The following is a 25,605-nucleotide window of genomic DNA, read 5'->3' on the forward strand; positions in this document are numbered from 1 at the left end:
ACTGCAGGGTAAATAGGGATGGGGCGAAATTCAGTTCCGTTTACATTTAAAGGTGAATCATCTACCAAATTCACACTTTCTGAAACAGTATGTGACCTGAACTACAGTTATCCTTTGGGATGTCTACTGAAATTTTACTATGCAGTTCTCCAATCAGTGTTCATAAACATGCATATATTAGGGGGAAATGTGCGTTAAAATGAATACAGTAGTGAAAATAACATAGAAAAATGAATTATAATAGGGAAAATCAGTTGCAAAAATGTGTATATTAATCAAACCTGCATTCAAAAATGTGTTTATTAGCACTAAAATGCTGATGAATTGTGAAAATGTGCAGAACTGGATTTATGACTGGGAAAATCAGAAACCAAGAGAACTGAAACTGACAGATCCTTCCATCCCTAATTGTAAACCCCACTCCCAGTGCCAGAAGATCTGACCACCACCAACTTACTTCTCGGATTAACTGCTTCTCCTTCTCAATATCTGCCAGGGATTCAAGAGAAGGCTCTAGCTTCACCTCAGGCTGAGCAGCCTCAGAAGGCAGCAGGTGAGACAACTCCACTAAGGAAGGAGAGAGACAATGGACGTTAGATGGCAAGTGATAAACTACATGTATATATACTGATAGCCAACAGAGATTCAGCAGGTGCCTTCTGTTTTAACTTTTAAGTGTCTGTTGAAAATTCGTCTGTTCCACCAGCTTATGCAGGCAATTAAGAATATGCTTTTTTGCAACAATTGACCTTTGTTTTTATTGTATTTTTTTTTAATTATCTTTTAGGTTCCAGGTAAAAACAATTATAGTTGTTTTTAATGTTGTAAACTGCTTTGGTGTTTTTAACAAAATAGTGACATACAAATATTTTTATAAAATAAATAAATAAATATACAGGTACACAACAATCTACAGTAGGGCCCCGCTTTATGGCACTTCGCTTTACAGCGCTTTGCTAATGCAGCAGTCTCAATTAGACGCAAGCCCCACTCATACAGCGCTTGTTCCGCTTTAACGGCGGTTTTCGAGCATCACGTGCCATTCTATTCAATGAGTTCCGCTTTACAGAGGTTTTCGCTTGACAGCGGGGGTCCGGAACGTAACCCGCTGTATGTGTGGGGCCCTACTGTACACACAGTTTGTTCTTTCTTCTCAATACCAGTCTCTAGAACAGCCCATAATACCCAAAAGAGAAAGTGCATATGTGCAAAAAAAAACATTACAAAGACTAGTGTACAGACATTAAGAATCAAACCAAGAACAAATAACGAGCCAAAGAGAATATGAAGATCTGTAACTGAGTGGTACTGTTGCAAACATGCCCTAATTCTGCTTTGAAGAGAGCCTGATGTTACCATATGTTCAGTGAAAATTTAATGATTTCGCTGATTTGTACACATCCAAAGCCAAAGGTCCAATTCAAGTTTGCATTATTTCATGTAAAGTATGCATAACAATTGTATTTATATTTACTTTGAATTAGAAAACTGAGGAGATATTTGATATAAAATTGACTATTGAATTAATCTGAGTTTGAAGCTTCTTTTTTACAAATAAAACAAATAAACATTGAGATGTATCTAGATTTTTGTCATGCTTAGAGTAGATCCACTACAATCAACGGGATTACTCTAAGCATGACTAAGTCTGGGTCCAACCCTATATGTGCAGAGTTTTATTAAAGAAACATATCAAAAAGTTGCATAGGGGTAGACATGTTAACTAGTTGCGGCAAAAACAACAGACTTCTGGGATGGACAAATTTATTGTGGGATACATTTTTGTGGACTAGAGTCCATCTCATCAGATACACGTGCAATTAATGCAGAGAAAAAGCAATGGACTTCTGACATTAAATGTTAGCAAAACACATCTTTAAAGCATGCATTTTAAATGTTTTAAGTTGCATATTGATTGGTTGATGCAAATATAATCATCCTTTCATCTTGACAATAATTTGGCATGATGATCATATTGTTCCCCTCTACAAAAAATATAGTGGCTTGAGATTTTTTTGTAATGAAAGATTACATTTCAGGAAATGGTCCTAAAATATTGCTTAAGGGGCCAGGCCCATACTGTTGCGCCCCAGACACAAGGGGAGTTAGATCAGAGAGAGGAGTCAGATGAGGACGAGGTCCCTGGGGGCGTTGAAGGAGGGGGGGACTCTGCCAGCCCAGACTTCCTCAGCCAGCACCCCCATCAAGGCAGGTCCTGCCCCGTCTGTGAGCTCCCCGCCTGAACTGTTGGGAAGTGACCCTTCACATGCCAACCCCTCCCGTGCAGGAATCCCCGCCCGGCACTTCAAACGCTTCCCCGCCAACCAGCTTCCCGCTCCCTGAGGTCGCACTACCACCTAGCAAAGCCCTGCCGTCACATGGGCCGTTGGAGACTCGCCCCCCCTTGCCCCATGCGAGAAGGCGCGAGAAGAGGGACTTTCAGAGGGTGGAACTCTGGAGGAGCCATTGTTTACGTGCAAAGACCTTCCCTACTTAAGCAGGTGCCCACCCAGGCTCTAGTGCTGAGACAACTCTCCCCACATGCTGCAGAGACTGTTTAGGTAGGCTAGTTAGGGAAAGTAGCAAGTCAGAGTAGACAGGTTTATGAAGCGCACCACTTTGGATGTGACCATCACACTAATAAAATGAGAATTAGACCAAACCTCGCCTCCATCTCGTGTCTTGGGCTCTGGGCAGGACACATACAGACATCCTGTGATTATGTCCCTATAGTCCTTACAAGGGGTTTGTGCGACACACACTTGACTCTTTTAGATTGATCCTGTCGGTCTAATATTTGGGAGGAGACGCCTTCCCCTCTTTTTAGAAGAATGGGCATTGTTGTTACTGTTGGTACTGACAGACAGAGAACATGGGCAATTCCACCTCAGCCCATCGTGAACCAGCTTTCTGAAGGGTTCCTACCTTGCAGGTTACTTATGTTCATCTGATGAGCCAAAACAGCTCTCAGGTTCTTGATCTCCTCCTGGTATTCCCTCAGCAGAGCATCCTTAGGATCTTCATTGATGCAGGGCTTGTTCCGTATGTTCTTGGCTCGGTGGGCATAGCGCAAGGTGCTGAGAGTCTCATCGTAATTGTTGTCTGCGGGAGATAAGCACGCCACCATGAGCGTCTTAGTATTGCCTCCAAGTGAGTCCTGTAGCACTCGAGTCAATTTGGAGTCTCGGTAAGGGACATGTCTACACCTCCCATCCGCCAGGGCTGAGATGACATTGCCCAGTGCTGAGAGAGACAGGTTGATTTTAGTAGCCTCTTTGAGACGTTCCCCAACAGCTCCGGTTTTGGACTGCCTCTCGCTCCCAGCCAGGTCCACCAGGTTAAGTTTTGCAGCCCTCAGGTGATCTTGTCCCCTCTCATCTGCAAGGAAAGAGACTGGGCTGAGTTGAGTTCTTTTTTTTTTTTTTTTTTTTTTTCAATAATTTTTATTCAGATTTTCATAAAACATACAAGACAAAATCATAAAACATTCAAAGACAAAAAACAAAATCAAAAATAGTTAAACAAAAAGAAAAAAAGAAAAAAAAAACAAAAATAAAAAATAAAGAGTAAAATATTGACTTCCCATTTGTCAAAGATCAAATCAGTTATAAGTCTATAATATATAACAATCCTGTCTCTTAAGTCATATTATAAAATCACTTTCCTCCAGTAGTTATCTTACTTAATCATCAAATCTCATAAACATTACTTTATTCTTTCCACAAAAAGTCAAAGAGAGGTTTCAATTCTTTAAGAAATATATCTATCAATTTTTTTTTCCAGATAAGCATATCGATTAATCCATCTCATTACTAATTATGATAATCTTATTGTCATAACCATAGTCAAAATAAACATTTCAATTAATCCATCACATCAGAATCTGTTAGGTTCAATAATTTCAGTAGCCATTGTTCTATTATCTCTATTAGTTCCATTTTCCATCTTCCATCTTCAGTAGTCTTGTTAAGTCCAGTAATTTCAATATCCAATCTTCCATTATCAGTATTCCATAATAATCTTGCTGTCAAAGCCATAGTCATATAGTAAGAGTCTGATGGGGATTACCTCTATCCCAAATATTTTCTTGCCATCCATTCTGAATAGGTTGCTGAAATACTGCTGTAAAATCATATCTCTGTTCTTTTTTTCAAAATACACTGGGTCATCTCTTAAAAGTTTTTCCATTGTCACATGGCTGCAGTTAATTCCATAGATTTTCTCTATATTGGGCTCCATCACATCATTCCAGTCCAGAAGATTATCCATGCCATTGATAACTTTATCTCTAGAATCTTCATTCATTTCTTCAGAGATAACATTTGGACTTCCGGGAAGGGTGACTTAGCCTGTGCCTGCTTTTGAGACGGGCTCCTGCCTCAAAAGAAGCTTATTCAGATATATCAGTCAGTTTTTTCTTTTTTTTTTGACTGATTAAACTTCTCCCGGGTAGGGAGAAACGAAGAGATTAACCTCAAAGCCTATTTTTGTTGGGACGACCAGATCTCATTAATTTATGGGACGAGGTCCAGCCGACGAAGGTGGGACGGATTTTCAACAGCAAGCTCTATCTGTTAAAGCGAACGTTCATCTTATCTTCTAAGAGAGAACGCACTAACAGGCAAGCACCCTTCTTTCTATATTTTTCTTTTACTTGACTTAAATTGTTGCTGTTTAAAAGAGATTTGCCAGATTGATCAGTTTTTGACATCTCACTGGGGAGCCGTAACTTCTCTCTGCTACGCACTAATTAATAGCTTATCTCTGTTTTTGTTGCAAAAAGCTGTCCTGGATTTGCATTCTAAAGATATACACAGAAGAGGGATTTCTATTCCAGATTTTTATTTTGAAAAATATTATACTGTTTTGAGACTACTCTCTTTTTGGTCTATTTTATTTTGACGAATCTGTTTCTTGACGATTGCCATTAATTGTTTCGATCCTGGGAACTGCATTTTGTTTACTTAACTATTGGAGAGATAAGGCTGTCTGCTCTGTTTATACTGTGATGTCACCAAGTTTGGAGTATTAACCCAATTGTTGCTGAAATAAGAAGTGGTTTTCCTATATTTTTCTTTTAAAATGGCAATTAAGAAAGTGGCTGAAAATCTGGAAATAACTATGTTTCAGAAAATAATGGATGAGATTGAGATAATGAAAATTGAATTGAGTAAAATGAAGCAGGAGATTAAAGATATAAGGGTCCCTGTGAGAGAGGTGACCCTGGAAGGGGTCCCTGTGAGAGAGGAGACCCCGGAGATTGGAACAGGGGTCCCTGTGAGAGAGGTGACCCTGGAGACTGGAATAGGGGTCCCTGTGAGAGAGGAGATCCCGGAGATTGGAACCAACGTGGAACAGGAACAAGATTTGGAGTCTATGGACTTTAGAAATAAAATCTATTGTTTGGAACTCAATGTTATCTCTGAGTTGAGTTCTTGAAAGAGGAGGACACTCCTGAACCGTCTAGAGTATACCAGGGTGACGGAGACCTGAAGGGCTTTGTGCAAAATGTCTTGGGACAACTCTGTTTCATATCATTAGATAGCAATGAGCTCCACAGCTCAGCTGTAGAATACAACTTCATTTTGAGGGGAAATGGTGCTTAATCTTTGCTTCACTTATGGGAAACAGACACTGTTGCCACCCTGCATCTTGTCCTAAGCTCTTCCAGTATCCCATGCTCCAGGGAGAAGCCTAAGACCCCAACGGAAAGGGATCACCTGTTACTTTGAGAATCATGGCTCTCAGGAATACTAGAGCACTGAAATGTTTAGCTTTTCAGATCCTGCTTCTATTCATAGATGTTTATGTAAATCAAAACAAGCACACAATCTGTTTTGTGCTCCAGCCCCTCACCTGCCCCATCCAGCATCTCCTGCCCCCCTTCCAGGAATTTTCAGCTTTTACCTACGACATAGATCTCCATGTTGATGGTGAAGATGGAGTGGGAACGGGAGGAGTCCTTGTTCATCAGGGTGTAGCCCACAGCACGGTTTCTCCATCCCGTCTCCATGATGCGCTCACACTGGGCGATGCTGTGCACTGTGTGCAGTGAAAGGCCCTTCACGTAGACCCCTTTCTCTGGGTGCTCCTTCAGCTGCAAGGAGGGCCGTTATAGCAAGAGTTACAGTAAAAAAGCTGCAGAGAGACACCTGAACTACGAAATGATCAGAAACTTTAGGGCTGCTATAGAAAGAGAAAGCTCTTATGTACAGACAGTGGTGCTTTACACGACCCTTGGTATCCAAAAGAACAAACCCTGGTGAGGTGCTGGAAACATGCTGGGTTCCTAAATCTCTCCCCACCACCTATAATCAAGATGGGCCGCATCTGTTCTGCACATTGTATGTTTGCATGTTTCCCCAGAATGATTGCATCAGCTTATACACCTGTGACGAAGATGGGTTTTTTTAAACAAGAAATGCAACTGTAGATCTTGCATTTCCCAACAATGTAATGGGGAGAGGCCATAGCTCAGTGGCAGAACACATGCTTTGCATGCAGAAGGTCCCCAGTCTCTAGCGCAGCCTTTCCCAACCAGTGTGCCTCCAGATGCTGTTGGACTACAACTCCCATCAGCCTCAGCCATTGGCAATGCTGGCTGAGGGTGATGGGAGTTGTGGTCCAACAACATCTGGAGGCACACTGGTTGGGAAAGGCTGCTCTAGTGTCTATGGAAAGCCTGGGAAATTGAAATAATCTGTTGAAAAGGCTGGGAAAGGCTTTGGAGAGCTCCTGCCATTTAGAAAAGACAATACTGGACTAGACAGACAGGTGTGTGGCAGACTGGCCTCTGTTCATGGACATGACAGAACTTGATAACTGGTGGGAAGGTAAAGCGGGCCATCATCTGTGGCAACATCATCAGCAGATTAACTGCTTGTCCCCAGCAGCTGCCTACATCTGCAAAGGCTTCCAATATTTATTCTCAGTCTTTACAGCTCCACAGACCCCAGTGCCAATTTCAATGCCCCATCTCGACGTCTCATTCCTCCTTCACCTCTACCACTGTGCCGCTTGAAATTAAGATTTAGTATGTAACACAGCATGGGTGGTTTTGTCAGATTGCCATGCCTCAGGGTCTGACCTGAAGGTTTAGGGTTTTAGCCTCCCCCTTGTCTGGATTCCCAGGAGAAAGACTAAAACCTCAGGGTGAGGGAACAAAATCAAGTGATGGGTGCCAATTTCCTGCTTCACTTGTTGAGACCTTTTGCTGTTTGTTCTAAACCACCATGACCATCAGGTTCCATCCAAGACACCAGTCTACTCCATGACTCATCAGGTGCCATTTCCCCTTCCCAACAGTCTGACCTGTCATAAGGCAACCTCTTGCCTCCTATTCTCCACCCCCTCCCCCAAATCTCAGGGTCCTAGAGGAAGGGCTGCAGCTCAGTGGTCCCAGGTTCAATCCCCAACGGCATCTCCAGGTAGGGCTGGGAAAGACTCCAGTCAAAAACCCGGGAAAGCCACTTCCAGTAGGGGTGGACAATACTGAGCTAGATGGACCAATGGTCTGATTCGATATAAAGCAGCTTCCTATGTTGCTACCCTTTGAGGATCTGGCAACCTTACTAAGTCTCAAATGACCTCACCATTTATTCCAATGCTGAACAAAAGGGAAGGAGGGGAGGCAATGAAATGAGTAGAGGAAAGAACTCCATAACTGAGGCCCGAGGAAACGGTTCTATGCTGATGATGGTGACAAAGGGAGAAAGATATGAAGTTCACACACTTAGTTAACCTGCCAATTTTTTCAATTCAGGTTTCTAATTTTCTTTGTAAAAATGTTCTTTGTATTCCTGGCATATTTCATTTTGGTTTCTGGAGTTGTTGTTTTTTACTTACACTTCAAACTAAGTCTGCTAGTCTGCTGTCCTCACCTCCAGTTTTTGTTTGGTGTTTGAACCAAGGAGGTCTCTGATGTCTTCATTATAGATCTCCAGGTAAGAAGCCCTTACCAAGAACTTTGTGTTTTCTGCACACTAGAAGAAGATGAAGAAGAAAGAAGCTTTTTAAATTTCCAGTCTGATTTATAATCTGTCAGGATTGTTTGCTGGGAGGATAAAACGATCAGTGGCGACTAGGCATTTTTGTGTACAAGATTTCTTTTTAAATATTTCAGTCCTTGTTGGAAGAGTTTGAGATTTCTATCTTCTAACGTAAATCAATCTGACTACACAAAGAAGGCTTACAGTCAGGCAAATTACATGGAGGGAATTCAGCAGTGTGAACTCTTACCTGCAGTCTGAAGAGCCACCTCAGGGGGAGTTATAGGCCCTGGCAGAACTAAGCTAGCATGTACCCTGTAGTTTAAAAATCTGGACATATACTTTCATGGAGTGAATCCCCATGCAAGGCAGCCAAAGATATTTCGGTGCTGGAGATTTAAAAAAACACAGGCCATAAACCAAGATGCATGGTGCTGGAATGGAGTCTGTAGAATGCTAACCATGAACAGCTGATTGTGTAAAGAAGCTCTTAGCCAGATGATCTCTTGTGCAATTTTCATCTGTTACATACCTGCACACTCTCAAATAAGTGTTCAAAAGCTCTGGGAATTATGCCCTTCTGTGAAGATGGATCCAGAATCCCTTGCATGGTAAATGACTTCCCACTTCCCGTCTGTCCATAGGCAAAGATGGTACCATTATAGCCTTCTGTAACACCCTGGAAAATAAACAGAAAATGCATAATCATCGTCATCATCAGCTTGGGTTTATCTCAGTGTCTATCCTATCTCAAAAGATTCTGTTTGTAGGGAAACTAAGCACAGGCATCCATACTGAAATCTTCAGTGACTTCTATGAAGATCCACTCAAATATTTCATTACACTAAGCAAGCAACTCTGGGAATGTATTTCAAAAAGAGCCAGAAATGCAAATGAAATAGCATGAAAGTAGAGGCTCCATAGTCCAGGGCTTACAGAAGCTAGGAGCATCTCATTGGTACTTGCAAATTCTGTAATAGGTTCCATGATGAACGCTGTGCAGGCAGAATAGTATCTCATATTATCCTATAGATCAGAAGCTGAGAACCTGAGGCCCTTCAGTTATTGTTGGTCTACAACTCCCATCATCTCTGACCATTGACTATACTGAGTCCAACAACATCTGGAGGACCAGAGGCTTCCCACTCCTATAGATAGACCACTGGTCTTCAACTAGTAGATCATGATCCACAACTGAGTTGCAACAAGACCTAACATGGGATCATGATAATCTATTCAAGAAAAAGAAAGTGTGTGTGTGGGGGGGAGAGAATAAGAAAGAGGAAACAGAAAAATGTGGGTGTGATATATTGCACACTTTTCCTGGGAGTAAGTCCCATTGAACAAGCTTGCACTGTAATTTCTATTAAAAAAAATAGGTCTCCTGTTGCAGGTCAGAGTGAAATGTGGGCCTGCAGTCTGAAAAAATTAAAGGCCATTGCTACAGATTTTTTCTGCCTCAGCACCCTTTCTTTTTATATATATAGTCAATGGCTTTATACCTACCTTTTAAGTGAGCCACTTGCTAACTAAAGTAGCCTGATATATGCACTTATCAGGTATGTGACATTCCATATTACTGGCTTGTAGATGCCTAATATATGCAGGTGTTTGCACTCACCTCTATGAGTGGGTAGGCAATTTCATTATAGATTTGCTCTGTGTTGTGGTTCATGTTATATGCCCCATCAAAGGTGAACTGTTTTGGTGGGTCTTCTGCCGCCACAGGGTTCTGGATGAAGCACTGGCCACGGGAACTGTCCATGTTGACCACCACCTTGCAGCCGAGCTGCTTTTCGCGTTCGTTCAGAGGGCGGCAACGCACAATCACTTTCACTGCTTCTGAGGCCATTGTCAAGGCCCATGAAGTTGGGCTTGGAGACTTGGGAGTGTGTGCGTGGTTAAAGGAAGTTACTTCCCGCACAAGAGATAGGGCTCGTGCTCACTTCAGCTGAGTGTCAGGAACAGGGCAATAGAAAAAGGCAGACTGGAGGCAGTTGCTGTGCTATTAGACAACTGGCCTAGGGAGCAGGCTGTACTTTGCCTGGCAGCATGAGAAGGATAAAATGGGAAGTATTTCCTACTGGATAAGATCAGTGCAGGGGATGTGACCCTAATAGGACAGTGTGTGCTGCATGAGATGATGAGTTTTCTAGAAAATGTGGGACCCGAAAACACGACAGAAGTGCCAAGGGTGTCAGGGGTTCAAAGTAGGGCTACACAAGCGCGAGGGGGGGCTGGTAGAAGAACAGGTGGTCCCCCTAGGTCTTGCTTTGGCAGGGGCAGTGATGAGCAGCTGTGGAGGGTACCAGCTCTGCTGTCCCCCACCACAAATAGATGGTGAACTTAGCACAGATTATATGCCCTAAACACTAGCACTGTGGCAAGTTTTTTAAGAATCTGGAGCACGCCTGGAATGCAGGTGTGACGTCACAAAGGCTGTGAGAGTCATAGAAGGCTCAAATGACACTGGTCTACAGCTCTGCACAGTTGCAAAAAGATGAATGTAGAGGAAGCGATTCCCCCTTTGCTTCATCACAGTACTGGGTGTCACAGCAGTGAAAAGGGGGAGTCTCTGTCCATATGTCTCACAGCTAATTTTGACAGAGATGATCCATAAATGGGGCTTTCAAGCACAGATGCCACGTAGCTACAATGGTTGCAGAGAGACAGAGGCAGTATAAGGAAGAGTTAATTGTGTCTGCATAGAGTTGGCACAGGGGTTCAACAGAGAGTCAGTGCAGAATGGTGGCAGGAAACAAAGGGGTTTAGTCAGTTTGGCACAGGAGCTATGCCCTCTTCTCCAGAACCAGGACCACTAAGGTCTGTGCCCAGGAATCAGGAGGGTGGGCAGAGGTTCTCAATGGAGCCACCCAACCCAGGTTAACCAGTCACAGCTTTGCCATCAGCTCCCACCTTTCGGCAGAGTGTCAGAACAGATGACACGGCAGTGAAAGGAGCAAAGGGCCCTTTCTGGGTGCCTGGCAAGGTGTGTGAGGCAGGAGAGTGAGTAGGTGGCCTTTGATCCTCACACCAGCATTAAAAGGAGTTCCACAAGAAGCAGGGCATGAGGCCTAAAAGGAGGGGGAGCTGTGCCCAGGGACGTCCCTGCACTAGATGGGTGCCTTGCAGTGTGTTGGTGTGTTGCATGTGATGTTGGAGGAGAGGGCTTGCCAGGGGAAATTAATTTTCTAGGGCATCAGGAACCTGGGCCAGCCTGGCACGGGAGGGGTTGGGGGTATGAACCCCCTACCGGACTCCTGGATGTAAAAGGACACAACGATCAATGGGGAGGGGGAGGGCAGGGGGGAAATTAGGGGCAGCAAACTGGCTCAGATCAGCCTGGCACAGAGGAGAGGGATCAAGCGGTGCCCGCCCTGTATAACTGGGGAAAGGCTGGCATCTAAGGTTGCTGGAGCAGGAGGAGCTGCAATCTAGGCTAAGGCGGGGCCACCGTCCTAGGACCTGCCACGTGTGTGCCTCTCACCGTCCCCTCGAGGCGGGTCCTGGCCTGCCTGGCGCCACCGGCTTGCTACTTCTCCTTCCAAACTACTTGCCGAGCGGCTGCTTGCGGTGGAGTCTCCGTTGCCCAGGGCTACCAGGGAGCGTCGCTCAAGTTCCCTCCCGGACGGAGGAAGGAGCGGGGGACCTCGCGCGATTTCTCTCGGGAGTAAATCACAACACACACAGAGACCAAAAATATTGCCATAATAAATAGTTATAAATGTAAAATGTTGATGATGACAGAAAAGAAAGTCTGAAAAATCTCACTCCCTTCTCCCACATTTTTCAGCAGTGAAATCTACGGCTGCCATAGGACTGTAAGAAATTAAACTAAATGTACGTATGATTTTACCATCAAAAAGTGTGATCTGCGAATTGCTCCAGAACATTCAGACTTTTGAATTGTTATTTTTGAATTCAAAGATGTGAGAAATCCATCACACCTGAACAGGTGATGCATTTCCCCACATCTTTTAATTAAAGATTAAATAATTTTTCATTAAATTAAACTTTTAAAGAGGTTTTTGTACCGCTTTTTTTTACAATCAAGCGTATATAATTTTTTTAAAAACAAAACAAAACATTTCCATGGTTTTATTTTATTTTCATCATTTCTGCGTTAACTTTCTGCCCTTAAAAAGTAGGTAGGATGCAAAAGTCTCAGAAATCTGTGGGCTCGGTGCTTTGTCTTGCGTGTGTGGATGTGTGTTTTAATCCATGCTGTAAAAATATGTGCAAACCTTTGGATAGTCGGGATAGAAGTCTGTTAATTAAATAAAACAGTAAATACATTAAATAGAATCGGAATCTCCATAAAAATTATTTTGGGTAGCAATCTGAATGGAGAGTTTTCTTTCGCTTATGCTGATCCAACCCACATTTACTTAATAGTAAATACGATCTTTTCAACAGCCCTGCAATGTAGTACACCACAGAGATAAATCCTGGTTTGGATTGCGAACCAAAACTGCCCATACAACCCGCACACAGAGAAACAAAATCAGTCTCTTTAATTTGCCCCCTGCTGAAATTTCCTGTTCTACACAACTCTTGGAGGTGCAGGAACCCTGTTTTCTTTTTCCTTTAGCCCTAGTTAAAATCCCTTCTAATCCCTGCAGTGCTCAGTTGTATTCAGAATCAGAAGCCTTATGTTTCATTAATTTGCATGCAGTCGCTTTTAAGTGCAGTCGCTGTGACTCTCAGGTCCCGCTTGTGGGCTACGCAAAGGCATCTGGTTAGCCACCGTGAGAACAGGATGCAGGACTAGATGGGCCATTTGCCTCATCCAGCAGGCTCTTATGTTCTTAAAAGCTTTAAAATCAACGGAAACCCTTATTTTGAATGGAAAAAAGGGGGGAAGGACTTAGAAAGAGGACAAACCACCATCTTTTCTCCTCACTTTTGTTGAGAGGGGATGAGATGTATGCTACTGTCTAATCAGAGCGGCACTAATATTCTACATCTCTGCATTGTTTTCTGTGAACAACACTCTTTTCAATTATATTCAAAGTCTTCTCGGAAGAAAAGATCTGCGTGTGAGCTTGTACATGATAAAGTCTACGGTTCCAAGGAACAAACCGGATCACTGACTAAGTAGCCGGAAGGATATTGAGGTAGAACCGGAACTCTTTGGACTTGGGAGAGAACCCCGGCGCTTTGATAGCAGAGCACTCTTGGCCGGAAGTAGCTGAGTTCCGCGTGGTCGCAGTAAAAGGAGTCGGGTGAAGAAGTGAGCGCCATGGGGAGGCCTACCAAAGTGAGGAATTGGGGGCTTGGGGCGATCGTATGAAACAGACTGGGGGGTACTATGAGGCTGTGGGCCAGAAGAACCAACATTAAATAGAAGGCAACCGTGATTGGGTGTTCTGGTAGATGTAGGAATAAAGGGGGGGTGACACTATTAGGGACGTCGGGATGTGTACGGGGGCTGGATGCCGTAGTGTGGCTGGGGGTGGGAAGGGTCTTTCAAAATCCTAAGTGTTCCAGCCTTATTGGATCACACCGAAGATCCCTGTAGTCCACGCTCCAGCATTATTTTTCCAGTAGGAAATTAACTATGCGTCTATATGCCAGTGCTTCGGGGCAGCACAGAAGAAAGGCTGTTGCCCCAATCCCTTGTTTGTGGTCTTATCCGGGGCATCTGGTTCACCATTGGGAAAGCGGGGTGCTGGATTAGATAAGTAGATAAGTAGGGTTGGACTTGATGGCCTTATAGGCCCCTTCCAACTCTACTATTCTATGATTCTATAATTCTTTGGTCTGATCAGCAGGGCACCTCATATGTTAGGGAGAATCGTTCCCTGGTGTCTGTTCCCACCACCTTGTAGTTGCAGATATTCTGTCTCTGAGCATTTTATTTATTTAATTGCATATTACATTTATATGCTGCCTGCCCTCCAAGGAAGCCAGGCAGGATGTGGTTCTCTTTTCACTTACCCATCTTATCCTCACGTCAACTCTGTGAGGTAGGTTAGGCTGTGAGAGAGTGGCTGACTCAAAGTCAATCAGTGTACTTCATGGGGGATATGAACCTTGGCCTTCCCACTGCCGGTGCATCACTCCAACTTGGCTGTTATGGTAATACTTTATGAAAGATCTAGCCCTTTAAAAAAAAGTCATCTAGAGTAGTGTCTGTTGCTGCACTTTCTGGCAGTGAATCCATGTGCTTGAGTACCTGCCCACCAATATCTTTGCAGATTTGACATGTGCTATTCAAGGTACTCCCATGCTAGAGGAGCCTCTATGATTAAATTGTAGTTTAATAAAACTATGCAGGTTGCTGAAGCAACTGAGCCAAGATAACCTCTCTCACTACTCCTGAGTATAATGAAAGATTGTGCCCAGCCTTGCTTTCTTTTTTTCTTCTCAGATGTAATCAGTTGTCTTATTATGAAGTAATCCTTCCATGAATTTCCAAGATAATTTTCTCAGCTTGCTGATACATCCATATCACCCAGCATCCTTTCTTCCATTGTCTTGGTTTTCCTGATCTCTGTGGGTTCCAACCGAGATGGTTCTAGATAATGTCAGACAGCCTTCATACTAACTCTGTTTGGAATTTATTGAGATTTCTGGCTGACTAAAAATCAATGAACAATTTGTAGACGTCACTTGGGAATGGGGAATTACCTTGGAAGGGATTTCTGTGCTTGAAGAGTGTAGGACTGATGATCTGCAGGGTGGGTGTATTTCTGTTGCCGTGTATTGGCACTTCGTTTGCTTCTATTACTCAAGAGTTCTTTCCTTCCTTACAGACTAAGAACCAGAAGAAAGAGCGGGCAGTTGCCCAGCATCGGTCTCAGGAGGAGTATGGCTCTGTACCTCACTCCTTTGTTTTTCACCGTGGTAGCATTGGCAAGAACTTGCAGCAGCTTATCTTAGATGTTCGGCGGGTGATGGAGCCCTACACTGCCACCAGCCTTAAGGTGAAGCCGCTGGCCACAGTTGTTATTAATCAAAGTGAAGGGAGGCAGATGCAAGACACATTGGTTATGAGAAATAAATGGAGCTTAGGAATCGTAAGGAGAGGGTGGGAGAGAGAAGAGAGGTCCCCTGTGGATGGAATGTGGACTTAGATGGGTTAGAACAGAAATACAGGGCTCCTGACTCGAAGGCAAATATGGTCTAATAATTAGTATATGTGGATAAGGAATTTAATTCACCACCATCACCTTGCAAATCACTATATGGAAGTGCAGTTCTAGCAATTTAAAAATATATGGTCTTGGGTCTTTTTTTATTCAGGCCACAATATGTTGCAGTCAGCAACTTCTCGTTCCCTCAGCAGGGGCCATCAGAAATATTGGAACTATCTAAATTCTGGATCAAACAACTAAAAACAAATCTTGCCAGAAATTCTGAACAGATTGGCAATTGCACAAATCTATATGTTTATGAAACCCGAAACACATAGTACCTAGCCAAATTGCATGCTTTATTCAAAATGCAATATGCTAGTCATTGTGACTATTTTGTTTTATTGCAAAATAGTTCTGTATTGGCAGGGGTGCAATTTGGAATGCGTGTGTGTAAGGGGGGGCAGGTAAGAGAACAACACTGGAGGTTTTCCTGAGCACTGAAATGTTTCAGAAACATTGGTTGCTCAAAATTGATCTTTAAAACTTCATCTGACATTGACACCAAAACCTTTTACTCCATTTAATTTAATTAAAAAATTTAAATGGGCAATTCTGATTCCAAGTTTCTTTTTCAGGTGCGCAAGAAGAACTCTCTGAAAGACTTTGTGGCAGTGGCTGGACCTCTTGGTGTGACCCACTTCCTCGTGTTCACAAAAACTCCCACCAGTATCAACCTTGTAAGTTAAGCAGTGAGAAATTGCTCGGTGCTGGCAACAAGTGACCCAAGGTTGGTCTGCCCAGTAAACCTAATGTTTTGGTTCTGTTAGAATGTGCAGCTTGATTTCTTTCCCTCATGGCTGATGCTTTTCAGAGTTTTTGCGTTCAGGGCACCCGTTCCAAATTGGTTTGTCTGTTGAGGCCATCTTGTTTTGCCGCTGTGAAGCCTCTACTCAAATTCATGTGACAGAGAATTCTGGAGCATGTACTAGGCTGTCCAGTAAATTCATGTGGAGTTATGACCAAACCTCTTGGGCTTCGTTGCTGAGTACAGCATCCTGGAGCGCACCCATCCCTCTTGTCCAACTTGCAGATCATCCCCTATAGGACATAGTCCTAGAGCAGCCTTCCCCAGCCTGGCGCCATCCAGATGGCCATGGTGGCTGGGGCTGATGGGAGCTGAAGTCCAAAACATTTGGAGGGCACCAGGTTTGGGAAGCCTAGCACAATGTGGCAAAGCAGGCTTTCCAGGAAGGCATGCCTGGTACTGATCTTCTCATTAAGGAAGCCCTGATAAGCTTCTGAAGAACAGTTTGAACACTGCTTAGGAGTGAGTGAGTGTGTGAGAGAAAGCTAGGGTCCTCTTCCTTCTTCAACATGTGCCTTGTGGTCTCTGCTGGTTCTGTATGCCTAGTTGCATTATCGTAACTCTGCCTGCTGACCGGATGCAAATGATGACAATGTGTTTTGCTGAGTGAAAGCTGTGATTCTCATTTCAAAGTAAACGCACTGATGCATCTGGATTGTGTGTAAAATGCTAAAAGTGTACTGTAAATGATGATGATCATTCTGCCCGTGGTAAGGGCTGCTGTGAACCACTGAGCCATGTACTATTAGATGTCCTAGAATGAATCTTACTGCTGATTTTTCTCTTCCCTAGAAACTCTTCCGTCTCCCTGGTGGGCCAACCTTGACCTTCAGAGTCATACAGGTATCAAATGGGCTGATGCAGTTGACAGTAGGCTTGATGGGATGGAGCTACCTCTGAAAGACCCAGGGGTAGAAGGGGTTAATTGTGGGTTTTGCTGCTTTCTCTTTCCAGTGGACATTATGCAGACCACTAATGTTACATTATGTTATGTTGTATCCATTGTTGTGTGTTGTTGACCTGGGTGCAGAATTCCCTTTACTTCAGCACAATCTAAATTGTGCAGCCTGTAATTGGTATCCAAATTGCCTAATTTATCCTGGCTTTACTACAGATCACTAGACATCATATTCAGCCACCCCTCCAGCTTATGAGATTTTAGAAGAATAGTCCAACTTGCTGCCATGAAGGCTAGAAACTTGTGTGGTTTTTTAATGAAAGCTTGTGATGCTAAGGAAGCTCAGCTCTGGCCATTACTAAGTTCTTTGTGTTTTTTCTACACTTGGGGCAAACAGCAACCCTGCCTATCCGCCTCCAAACAGAGTCCTTTGAATTCCAGGGTTTATAGGAAGGGTGGGCCCTCCAGATAGTGCTGGACTACAGCTCCCATCATCTGTGACCATTGACAGTGCTGCATTAGACTGATGGGAGTTATAGTCCAACAATATCCAGAAGGCCACAGGCCCCCTACCACTAGTTTACAAGTGTGTAGGTTGCCTCTGAGTGGTAGTGCAGGATCCTCTGCTGGTGCCTCACTTTTCTTTGTTTCATTCCAGTATTCGCTCATCAAAGATGTTGTGTCATCCCTGAAGCGGCACCGGATGCACGAGCAGCAGTTCACCCACCACCCGCTCCTGGTGCTCAACAACTTTGGCCTTCAGGGCATGCACATCAAGGTCATGGCCACCATGTTACAGAACATGTTCCCTTCCATCAATGTCCACAGGGTAAGTGTGGGAAGCCAGCTTGATGGCCGCATTCTGCTACTCAAGTGCCTCTGTGCCTGGACTTCCATAGCATATCATGCATGCTAGTTCTGCCCTGCATTACTGATCACTCTTGTTTCTTATCCTTCAATGGCAAATCTCAGGGCAACAGACCAGGGGCTGATCCCATTTACTCCTGTGAGGTTGGTTAGGTGGAAAGTGTGTGGCCTTGATAAGCTGTGTCTGGGCTCTGCCACTTCAGATTGGCAGTGTGGGCTCACAAAGTTGGAAGCTTCTTAATACATACAAGAAATCCTGCCTAGAAAGTAAATACATCGGGGAGAAGGCCAGGGTAGAACCCAGTTCCCTGACATGAGTTAGGTGGAGGGAATTTTTTCCCCTCTTTCTTGTATGAAGGATCATTCAGTCTGACCCAGGTTCACCACTTCTAGGCGAACAAGGCTAGTGACTGAATGGTCTCATCCAGGATACATAGGACGTGTGTATATATGATTGAGACCCACTTCTCAATCCTGGAAAGGGATTGTGGAGATTACTTTGTATGTTTTGGAACTGGAGTGTGTTGTGACATCATTTGCTTCCTGCAGGAGTGGGGAACCTGTGCCCCTCGCAATGTTGTTGGGCTCCAACCCTCTCCAGCCCCAGCTGGCATGGCCAGGGCTCCAAAAGTAATGAGAGTTTTAGTCCAGCAACATCTCCCAGGGTTACAGGTTTCCTCCCCCTTTGTCTCATTCAAACTTTGTTCTGAATTGGAATACCCTATCTATTCTAAGGAAGGAAAGAAAGCCCAGTGTTTTCGCCAAATGCTTGCTACTTGGGACATGTGGATTAAAACTGGAGACACATGCCACTCTTGCACTTAAAAAGGTTTCTTGGTCAGTTCCCAGAAGCATTCTCCATGCCACTGAAGGACAGTCTTGCTTTGCAGTGTGTTTCTTCCCACCTCACCAGTGCTGATGCTTCTGGCATTCCCTGTGCTTGTCAGCTGTGGACATCAGGGAATCTCCAGAATATCCTAACTCCTTATTTCCTTGGGATTGTACATTGTGGGGGTGGGGATCAATGCTGCATAGGAGACCTTCCTCCTCCAATAGGCATAGAGTGGATGATAGTAATGAAATCCGTATTGTGGCTTGATTTTTTGGGGGGTCGAATATTTCACCCATTTTTGCCATCTTGTTGCTGTGGGCCAGATGCAAATGACGACAGCATATCTTTGGCTGACTGATCTGTGATTTCCTTTCAAAGTAAACGCACTGATGCATCTGCGCTTGGCTCCTTTCTGGACACCCCTCCTGCTGTATGTTCTGGAATTGGTGCTTGTAGGACTAAGTTTTGGCAAGCGCTGTCTCTCTTCTCTCTAGGATGCAATTTTTATCAGAGAGAAAATGAGGCAGAACTAGTTCTGGGTTTCTTCATTTTTTCTTTTTGTGGACTGGCAGGGACTGAAATGTAGTCTTCCCATGGTCAAACCGAATATGCCTTTCATTGGCTTTATATAGAAATACCTAACATTTGTCATTAGTGGTGAAAGAGTCAGGGGATGTAAGCAAAGGATGAGGCACAATCCCGAGTTAAACTTGTGCTGAATCATCATTGTGTTTTCAGATATTTGAAGTATTGAACTGGTAGGCTAAATTAGGGAGGTTGGGTACCAAGACTCCTTACTCCTAGGTTCTATAAATGCTGTCATAATTGTTGACAGCTAGGGAATCCTATCTGCCAGGGGAGGCAGTTGTCAGGTGAGGGACTTGTGCTGTATTGTGAGCCATGGTTCTCGTGCTGTAGTGGTCTCTTCTTTTCTACTCCCACCCTGTTCCCAGGTAAACCTTAATGCCATCAAGCGTTGTGTACTGATCAACTACGATGCAGACACCCAGATCCTCGAATTCCGTCACTAGTAAGTATCTTCTGCTTTATGCTGTGAAGGATCAGAACTGGGCCCACAGTAATGTGGATGGATGAATGAGAGAGAGGTATTGCATCTATGGCCCCTTTCACAAGAGATACTTAAATTTGTCTCTATACCAGCAATTAATTGTTAGTGTACCCACCTACATTATGCATTCTTAAACACATTCATGTTCTCATGCTTATTTTTTAAAAAACAACCCATCATTTTCCAGAGCAGGAGTGCACATTCTGGGGGGAAGTACTTCTTTGTGGTTTTATTTTGATGATAAAAGACAAAGTTCAGCGCACCGTCCTGTCTTGTAAGATAGTTTATACCTGAGATGGTACCTGCCCAAGGTCGCCCGCACAACTTTATGGCTGAGTCATGATTTGAACCGTGCTCCAAGTTCTACATCGTCTGCTACACTGGCACGACCAGGTTCTGTCAAGCAGGACTCCCTCCTGCAAACGGGAACAGGAGAGAGCCAGTTCTAGATTCCATTTCATATCTGAACCCTGCTTTTCTGCTAAAACAATACTCAAAGTGCCTTACAACAACAAATAATATTCTAAAATTACGTATTCTGGTCATTTTTATGTTCTTATATAATGATTAAGAGTTTTTTATATTAAGAAGTTTAGAAATAGTTATAAATATATAATATTCAATATAATATTACCAACAATATATTCTAGCTGCTATTCCTCTTTTCCCAGCATGAGTAGAGTCTCTGGGGCTCCAGTCAGACACCCCACTCCCTGAGACCACCCAAAAGTGCTTTCTCCCTGGAGATGAACTTGGATGCACATGATGAGAGTATAGTCTGCTGATGTGTCTCTGATCTTATTTTTCAAGTAAACGCTCTGATGCATCCAGACTAGTTGGAAATAGAAGCTGGGGGGGGGGGGGTTGCAGGACTGTCTAGTGGGCTCACACTACTTTTTTTTCAAGTGTGTGTGTTAAACTGGAAAGCTTGTCCAATAACCTCCTTTTTCTAGTTCTTCATTACACCTGCCTTGTTGGGATCCAGAGCAACTGGGAAAATGATCAGGGTGTGGGTGCTTCATTGGATGAACTGAGAATCCAAGAAGCTGTATGTAGCATCTTCCTTTCCTCTGAATCCACTGAAGTTTTCTAGATTGACTTCCACAAGCTGGAAGCTGAAGGGGCCATGCTTATTGCAAGAGATGTATAACAATAATGTCTGCTGGAACAGAAGGTATAGCCCCTTTCCCAGGTGATAATAGAAGCACATCTCATCTCTTGTGATGATGCTTGTCAGGCCGTTGATCCATCTTAATGGATTTTATTGTATTTTGTATTAATCTGTTGTTCACCGCCCAGAGAGCTATGCTAGTCGGGCGGTATATAAATTTAATAAATAATAATAATGATGATCTTATCCAGTACGGTATTGTCTGTCTAGGCTGAGAGTGGCTCTCCAGGGCCTCAGGTGAAGACAGAGGCGGGTCTTTCTCAGGGCTGCCACCAGGGAACCTTTAACTGGAGATGCCAGTGACTAAATTTAGGACCTGATGCTTGGCAGAGCATCTGTTCTGCCCTTGAGGTTCCCCTTCCTCCACTGTTACATACCAAACACAGTAACAGTGACTTGTTCCGGTCTTGCCTGATGGAATCCCCACATGTCCCTCTCCTGTCTTTTGCGTTTTGCAGCAGCCTGAAAGTGGTGCCTGTCGGGATAAGCAAAGGGCTTAAGAAGATCCTGCAGGAGAGGTTTCCCAACATGAGCCGCCTGGAGGACATCAGTGAACTCTTGGTTAGGTGAGAGAGAGCCTCTGCCTCCCAGTAAAGTTAAAAATTCAGAGTGGCCCTGGAAAGTGTTAAGCATTGTCAGCAGGGTTGTGAGGCAGAGACTTTCTCGCTTCCTTGTGAGTAAGGTGGAATTCTGTGATCACCCTCTGTGATCACGTTGCTCCTCTTCTTCTCAGTTCTTTACAATGGCTTCCTTTGCTTCTCTGGTTCTCTTTAAATCTTTATTGAATTTCAAAACTGCTTTATCCTCATGCCCTCATTGATCTACCCTTCTCTTTATTTGTGCCGATGCTTTCCCCACCACACTCCTTCCTTGGGATGTCTTGCTTTGCTGGGAGCATGAGCTTGAGGATGGGGCCTGTGTCTTTTTTCCTTTGTTTTTAAGTGCAGAGCTAGTCAGTTAGACACACTAGGAATAATGGTTTTCCTTCCCTCCCTGACATACAGAGACATTAACCTTTCTGAGAGCGAAGCCGAGCAAGACGGCAGTCACAACATCATGGAGCTGCCTCAGGCCTACACTGGCCGGGGGAACATGAAAGCCCAACAGAGCGCCGTCCGCCTCACCGAGGTCAGTCGCGGGACCCTGTGCTCACAAAATAGGGGTGGTGTATGCAGCATAGGGTTGGCCCAATAGGAAATCTCAGCTCTTGAAGCTGCTGTGGTCTACAGCATTAAATGTCACTGTCATGCTAGCTTGCCAGCCTTACCCTGGCCTGCAGTTAAAATGGCTAACTCCCAAAGACTTATGGGGAATTCTTCCCTGTGACATCTTCCTTGTTAGCTTGCTAGCAAGCAGTTAAATCTTTGATATTCTTTCATCACTGTGACTTGGTAATTTTTATAACACAGCTGTACCCACTTACAGTGATTTTGCACCTTCTTATCAGTGGAAGGGGCCTAGTTCCGTCAAGGCCGTAAAACTCCTTGCTTTGTTATCGGAAACTAAGAGGAGGCGCCAGGTGCTGTGGGAACATCGTTTTTTCATCCCTTTGATGAAAATGTTAATTGGGTAATTGTCTCTGGCTGGGAGGGAATTTTCCTCCATAAGAGGAGGCTCAGAACTCTGGGTTTGTGTCCCACTTCGGAGCACCACCTTGCCTATGGTGATGTTCTGTTGTGGCTCCATTTACATCTTGACTTGCAACTCCCTGAGGGGAAGAAGGCTATCCATTGAAAGATCCTATGCTCTTTTAAGTATAGCTAAGGCAGACAGCTTTGTTATTTTGATTTGTGCCAAGAAACTTTCCTTTACCTTTGTTACTAAACACCTTACCCGTTTGGGTGTATGGTTTTAGGATTCAATTTGCTGCTACAAATTATTTGTGTGTACCTTTATGCTTTTCTTATTTTTTTAATAAACTTTAATTACTTTAAACCAACGTGTGTTTATTCCAGAGAGAGGGGTCAGTTCCTAAATTCAGTCCTTGCCATTTGACCACAACTACCGTGTAACAGAGAAACGTTTTTACCTAAGACTTCAGAAGAGGCCAGGAGTGTATCTAGACTCTGGTCCTGAGAGGCTCAGGTGTTTAAGTGGGCTCTGGGGTTCCCTTCGCCCCAGAGCAGCTAACCAGTTGAAGGGCGGTGGCAGTACTACCTTGCAGGGTTGGTGTTGACGTGCACAACCTTGGCAAATCAGGATTTGCTGGGATCAATTGCCCAAGGCTGGGGATTGACTCCTAGGACAGTGAGAGCAGACGGGGAAGAGCTCCCCGCTTTCACTACAGTCACCATCATCAGGACTGAGATGGCCACGAGGGCTCCCAGACTCCTGTAGGCTGCCTTTGTTTGTACCTAGGGAAGCTGTGTCTGGAGGTCTCTGTCCTAATGGGGTCTTTGTCTGTTCTCCCCGTCTAGATTGGCCCCCGAATGACCCTGCAACTGATCAAGGTGGAGGAAGGGTTAGGCCAGGGCAATGTGCTCTATCACAGCTTCAGTGAGTATCTTTGTCTACATGTGGAGACCTGCCTCCATAAGCATCTTTGCTAATGAAGGCCAGCTCTGTTCTTAGAAGACAAGTTAGTGATGGGCCAACAGGAAAAGGGGCTGGCCAGCTCCTTGTCTCTTTGGTCAGTATTGCAAACTGCACACTATCCTCCAGCAGTACTCTCCCATCTGGACGAAAAAGCTTCGAGGAAACCAGAGGTCTGACTTGGAGGAGCCTGTTCCACATTTTTTGGACTTCTTTACAGACTTCTGGGATAACTAGCCTTGGATCTTGGTGCCTTTCAAAGGGCTGTATAGCGTGAAAGTGGGAGGAGTTGACGTGAATGGCTAGGTATATATTTCAGGAAAATGAAAATGTAAAGTAAACCTGCAGACTTCCAGCCACGCTTAGCACTGCAGTGAGATGTGATAAATCTGCTTCCCCAGAACTGCATAAATGGGGACCCGGGGACCCAGCAGGTTGCGTTCAGGTTGGTGGTTCACAGGTTTTGTATGCCAGTTGTAAATGGTGGTCTTTGATTGGTGGGTCATGCCAGCAGTGCCACGCTTGCTATCTTAGTTGAAAAGCACTTTGAGATGGAATAAGAGCAGAAGTAACGTGGGTGTGCAATGCAAATCTTAAAAGCGTGCCCCAGCTTGCAGATTAGAGTTAACGCTGGTTCCTGGGTCCAGAAAACTTGCTAATGCAAACAGCAGCTCAGGACTGTTGGTGGCTGATGTGAAGTTCACAGTTGAGAACCCCAGTGAGTTCACAATCACTTGAGATAGTCAAAAGTGGGTTGGGTGGGTCAGGCCTTGTTGAAACACAATAGGACTGCTTATTGTTGCCTCTATAATAAGGATATACTCCTGAACAATTTTGCAACCTTCATCCCTCCTAAATTGTTGCTTTCAGAGAGAGTTGATTTTAGCCACTGTGTACAGATGGACATCCCAGCTTCAATTCCTGGCATCTCTAGGTAGAGCTGGGGAAATACCCTTGTCTGAAACCCTAAAGAGCTGCTGCTAGACCATGTAGGCTAGGTGTGGGGAACCTTTCAGATGTTACTGAACTACTACTCGCATCATTCCTGGCCATTGGCAATGTTTGCTGGGCTGATGGGAGTTGTAGTTCATCTGGAAGGCCAGAGGTTCCTCACACCTGTTGTAGACAGTGCTGATCTGGATGGACCACCCGCCTGACTTCGTATAAGGCAGCTTTCTGTGTTCCTATAAACCTACTTACCTTCTTAGCAATCCCACTTGGATTGCAACCCACCCCCCTTTTTTTAAGGAAACTTCTGCGTCTTGACTGGCTTACTCAAGCGTGTTACTGGTAGGCATGGGCAAATATACCACTGGTTCCCCAGGATTCCATGGAGTCACCAAGGGAGTAGATCGTGTGCTTTTGTTTTATGCTTGCCCTGTGTGGCTTCACATAGACAGCTGCTCTTCTTAATTTCTTGCTCCTGCCCTCAGTTCACAAGACAGAGGAAGAGATCCAGGAGGCCCTGGCCCGGAAAGAGGCCAAGCTACAGCTCAAGGCTGAGCGGCGCCGTAAGCAGGAGGTGGATGTGGAGCGCAAGCAGGAGCAGAAGCAGGCGCACAGGTGAGGGAGAGACAAGTAGGAATCTGTGTTATGCAGAGCATGTTCTCCCCCAGCAATCCATGGTGCTTTGCATCAAGAGGACTGGTATATGCACTTGTGATAGTGTTGTTGGTTTGCGGGCTGTAGGAAGAAGAGCCTGGAGGGGATAAAGAGGAAGAAGCAGCAGGCAGAGGGAAGCGACAGTGATGCAGAGGACCCTGGGATGCAGGAGGACCAGAATATAGATGAGCCATCAGACGATGACATGGAGTATTACCGGCAGGAAGTAGGAGAAGAGCCTGATGAAGGTTGGTGTCTAATCGGTAGTGCTTAAGATACTTCTGCGAGGGATAGCAAATCTGCTGGATGCAGTTGATGAAAACAATTGTGCCCCTGAGCACAGGCTGTGATTTATGCAAAGTAAATGCTCTGATGCATCCGTCCAGGAGGAGAGGCAGAGGCAGGGCATCTGTGCAGCTTTGAGCAGACCATAGATCACAACTGTGTGTGATGGTAATTATCTGCTGAAAGGCAGCAGTCAGGACTCACCTTTTGACATAGGGCCCTGTCCTAACTTTGTGGCCCTGTGTGTCCATGTGCCTCCCCTCTCCAAAGTGACCGGACAGAAAGTAAGGCAGCAGTTCATTAAATTTAGCAAAGAGGAAGGGGAAATTCTGGTGACAGCAGTTTTGCCTAGCCCTGTAGGACAAGCTGCCACTTGCCAAAATTCCCTCTTTGTAATCACCAGTGCTGCATCCC

The 25,605-nt window shown here is 44.5% G+C and overlaps 2 protein-coding genes and 1 non-coding gene across 7 annotated transcripts in view; 2 read left to right on the forward strand and 1 right to left on the reverse strand.

Moving 5' to 3' along the window:
• Window positions 1–11,573, reverse strand: part of KIF17 (kinesin family member 17) — a 30,835-nt gene extending 19,262 nt beyond the window's left edge. For 2 of the 4 annotated variants that reach the window (XM_061613726.1, XM_061613725.1), the window contains exons 1-6: window positions 9,610–11,573; window positions 8,521–8,667; window positions 7,881–7,982; window positions 5,908–6,097; window positions 2,926–3,378; window positions 458–567 (exon numbers count right to left, since the gene is read on the reverse strand). In XM_061613726.1, coding sequence (XP_061469710.1) covers window positions 458–567; window positions 2,926–3,378; window positions 5,908–6,097; window positions 7,881–7,982; window positions 8,521–8,667; window positions 9,610–9,840 — 1,233 coding nt within the window. In that variant the 5' untranslated portion in view covers window positions 9,841–11,573. The remainder of the gene's footprint in view (window positions 1–457; window positions 568–2,925; window positions 3,379–5,907; window positions 6,098–7,880; window positions 7,983–8,520; window positions 8,668–9,609) is intronic. The other 2 variants (XM_061613727.1, XM_061613728.1) reach the window with 2 other exon arrangements.
• Window positions 11,574–12,767: 1,194 nt separating this feature from the next.
• PPAN (peter pan homolog) overlaps window positions 12,768–25,605 on the forward strand; it is a 30,919-nt gene continuing 18,081 nt past the window's right edge. Inside the window, exons 1-11 of one of the 2 annotated variants that reach the window (XM_061613730.1) lie at window positions 12,768–13,248; window positions 14,747–14,917; window positions 15,706–15,807; window positions 16,728–16,778; window positions 17,492–17,662; window positions 19,486–19,562; window positions 21,231–21,338; window positions 21,777–21,900; window positions 23,190–23,268; window positions 24,738–24,867; window positions 24,994–25,154. In XM_061613730.1, coding sequence (XP_061469714.1) covers window positions 13,231–13,248; window positions 14,747–14,917; window positions 15,706–15,807; window positions 16,728–16,778; window positions 17,492–17,662; window positions 19,486–19,562; window positions 21,231–21,338; window positions 21,777–21,900; window positions 23,190–23,268; window positions 24,738–24,867; window positions 24,994–25,154 — 1,192 coding nt within the window. In that variant the 5' untranslated portion in view covers window positions 12,768–13,230. The remainder of the gene's footprint in view (window positions 13,249–14,746; window positions 14,918–15,705; window positions 15,808–16,727; window positions 16,779–17,491; window positions 17,663–19,485; window positions 19,563–21,230; window positions 21,339–21,776; window positions 21,901–23,189; window positions 23,269–24,737; window positions 24,868–24,993; window positions 25,155–25,605) is intronic. The other variant, XM_061613731.1, reaches the window with a different exon arrangement.
• LOC133382666 (small nucleolar RNA U105B) lies at window positions 16,509–16,590 on the forward strand. The gene has a single exon (XR_009762049.1). It is a non-coding gene; the product is annotated as a small nucleolar RNA U105B (small nucleolar RNA).

Source organism: Rhineura floridana, chromosome 3 (genome assembly GCF_030035675.1).
Source record: "Rhineura floridana isolate rRhiFlo1 chromosome 3, rRhiFlo1.hap2, whole genome shotgun sequence".
In the NCBI taxonomy this organism is placed as follows: Eukaryota; Metazoa; Chordata; class Lepidosauria; order Squamata; family Rhineuridae; genus Rhineura; species Rhineura floridana.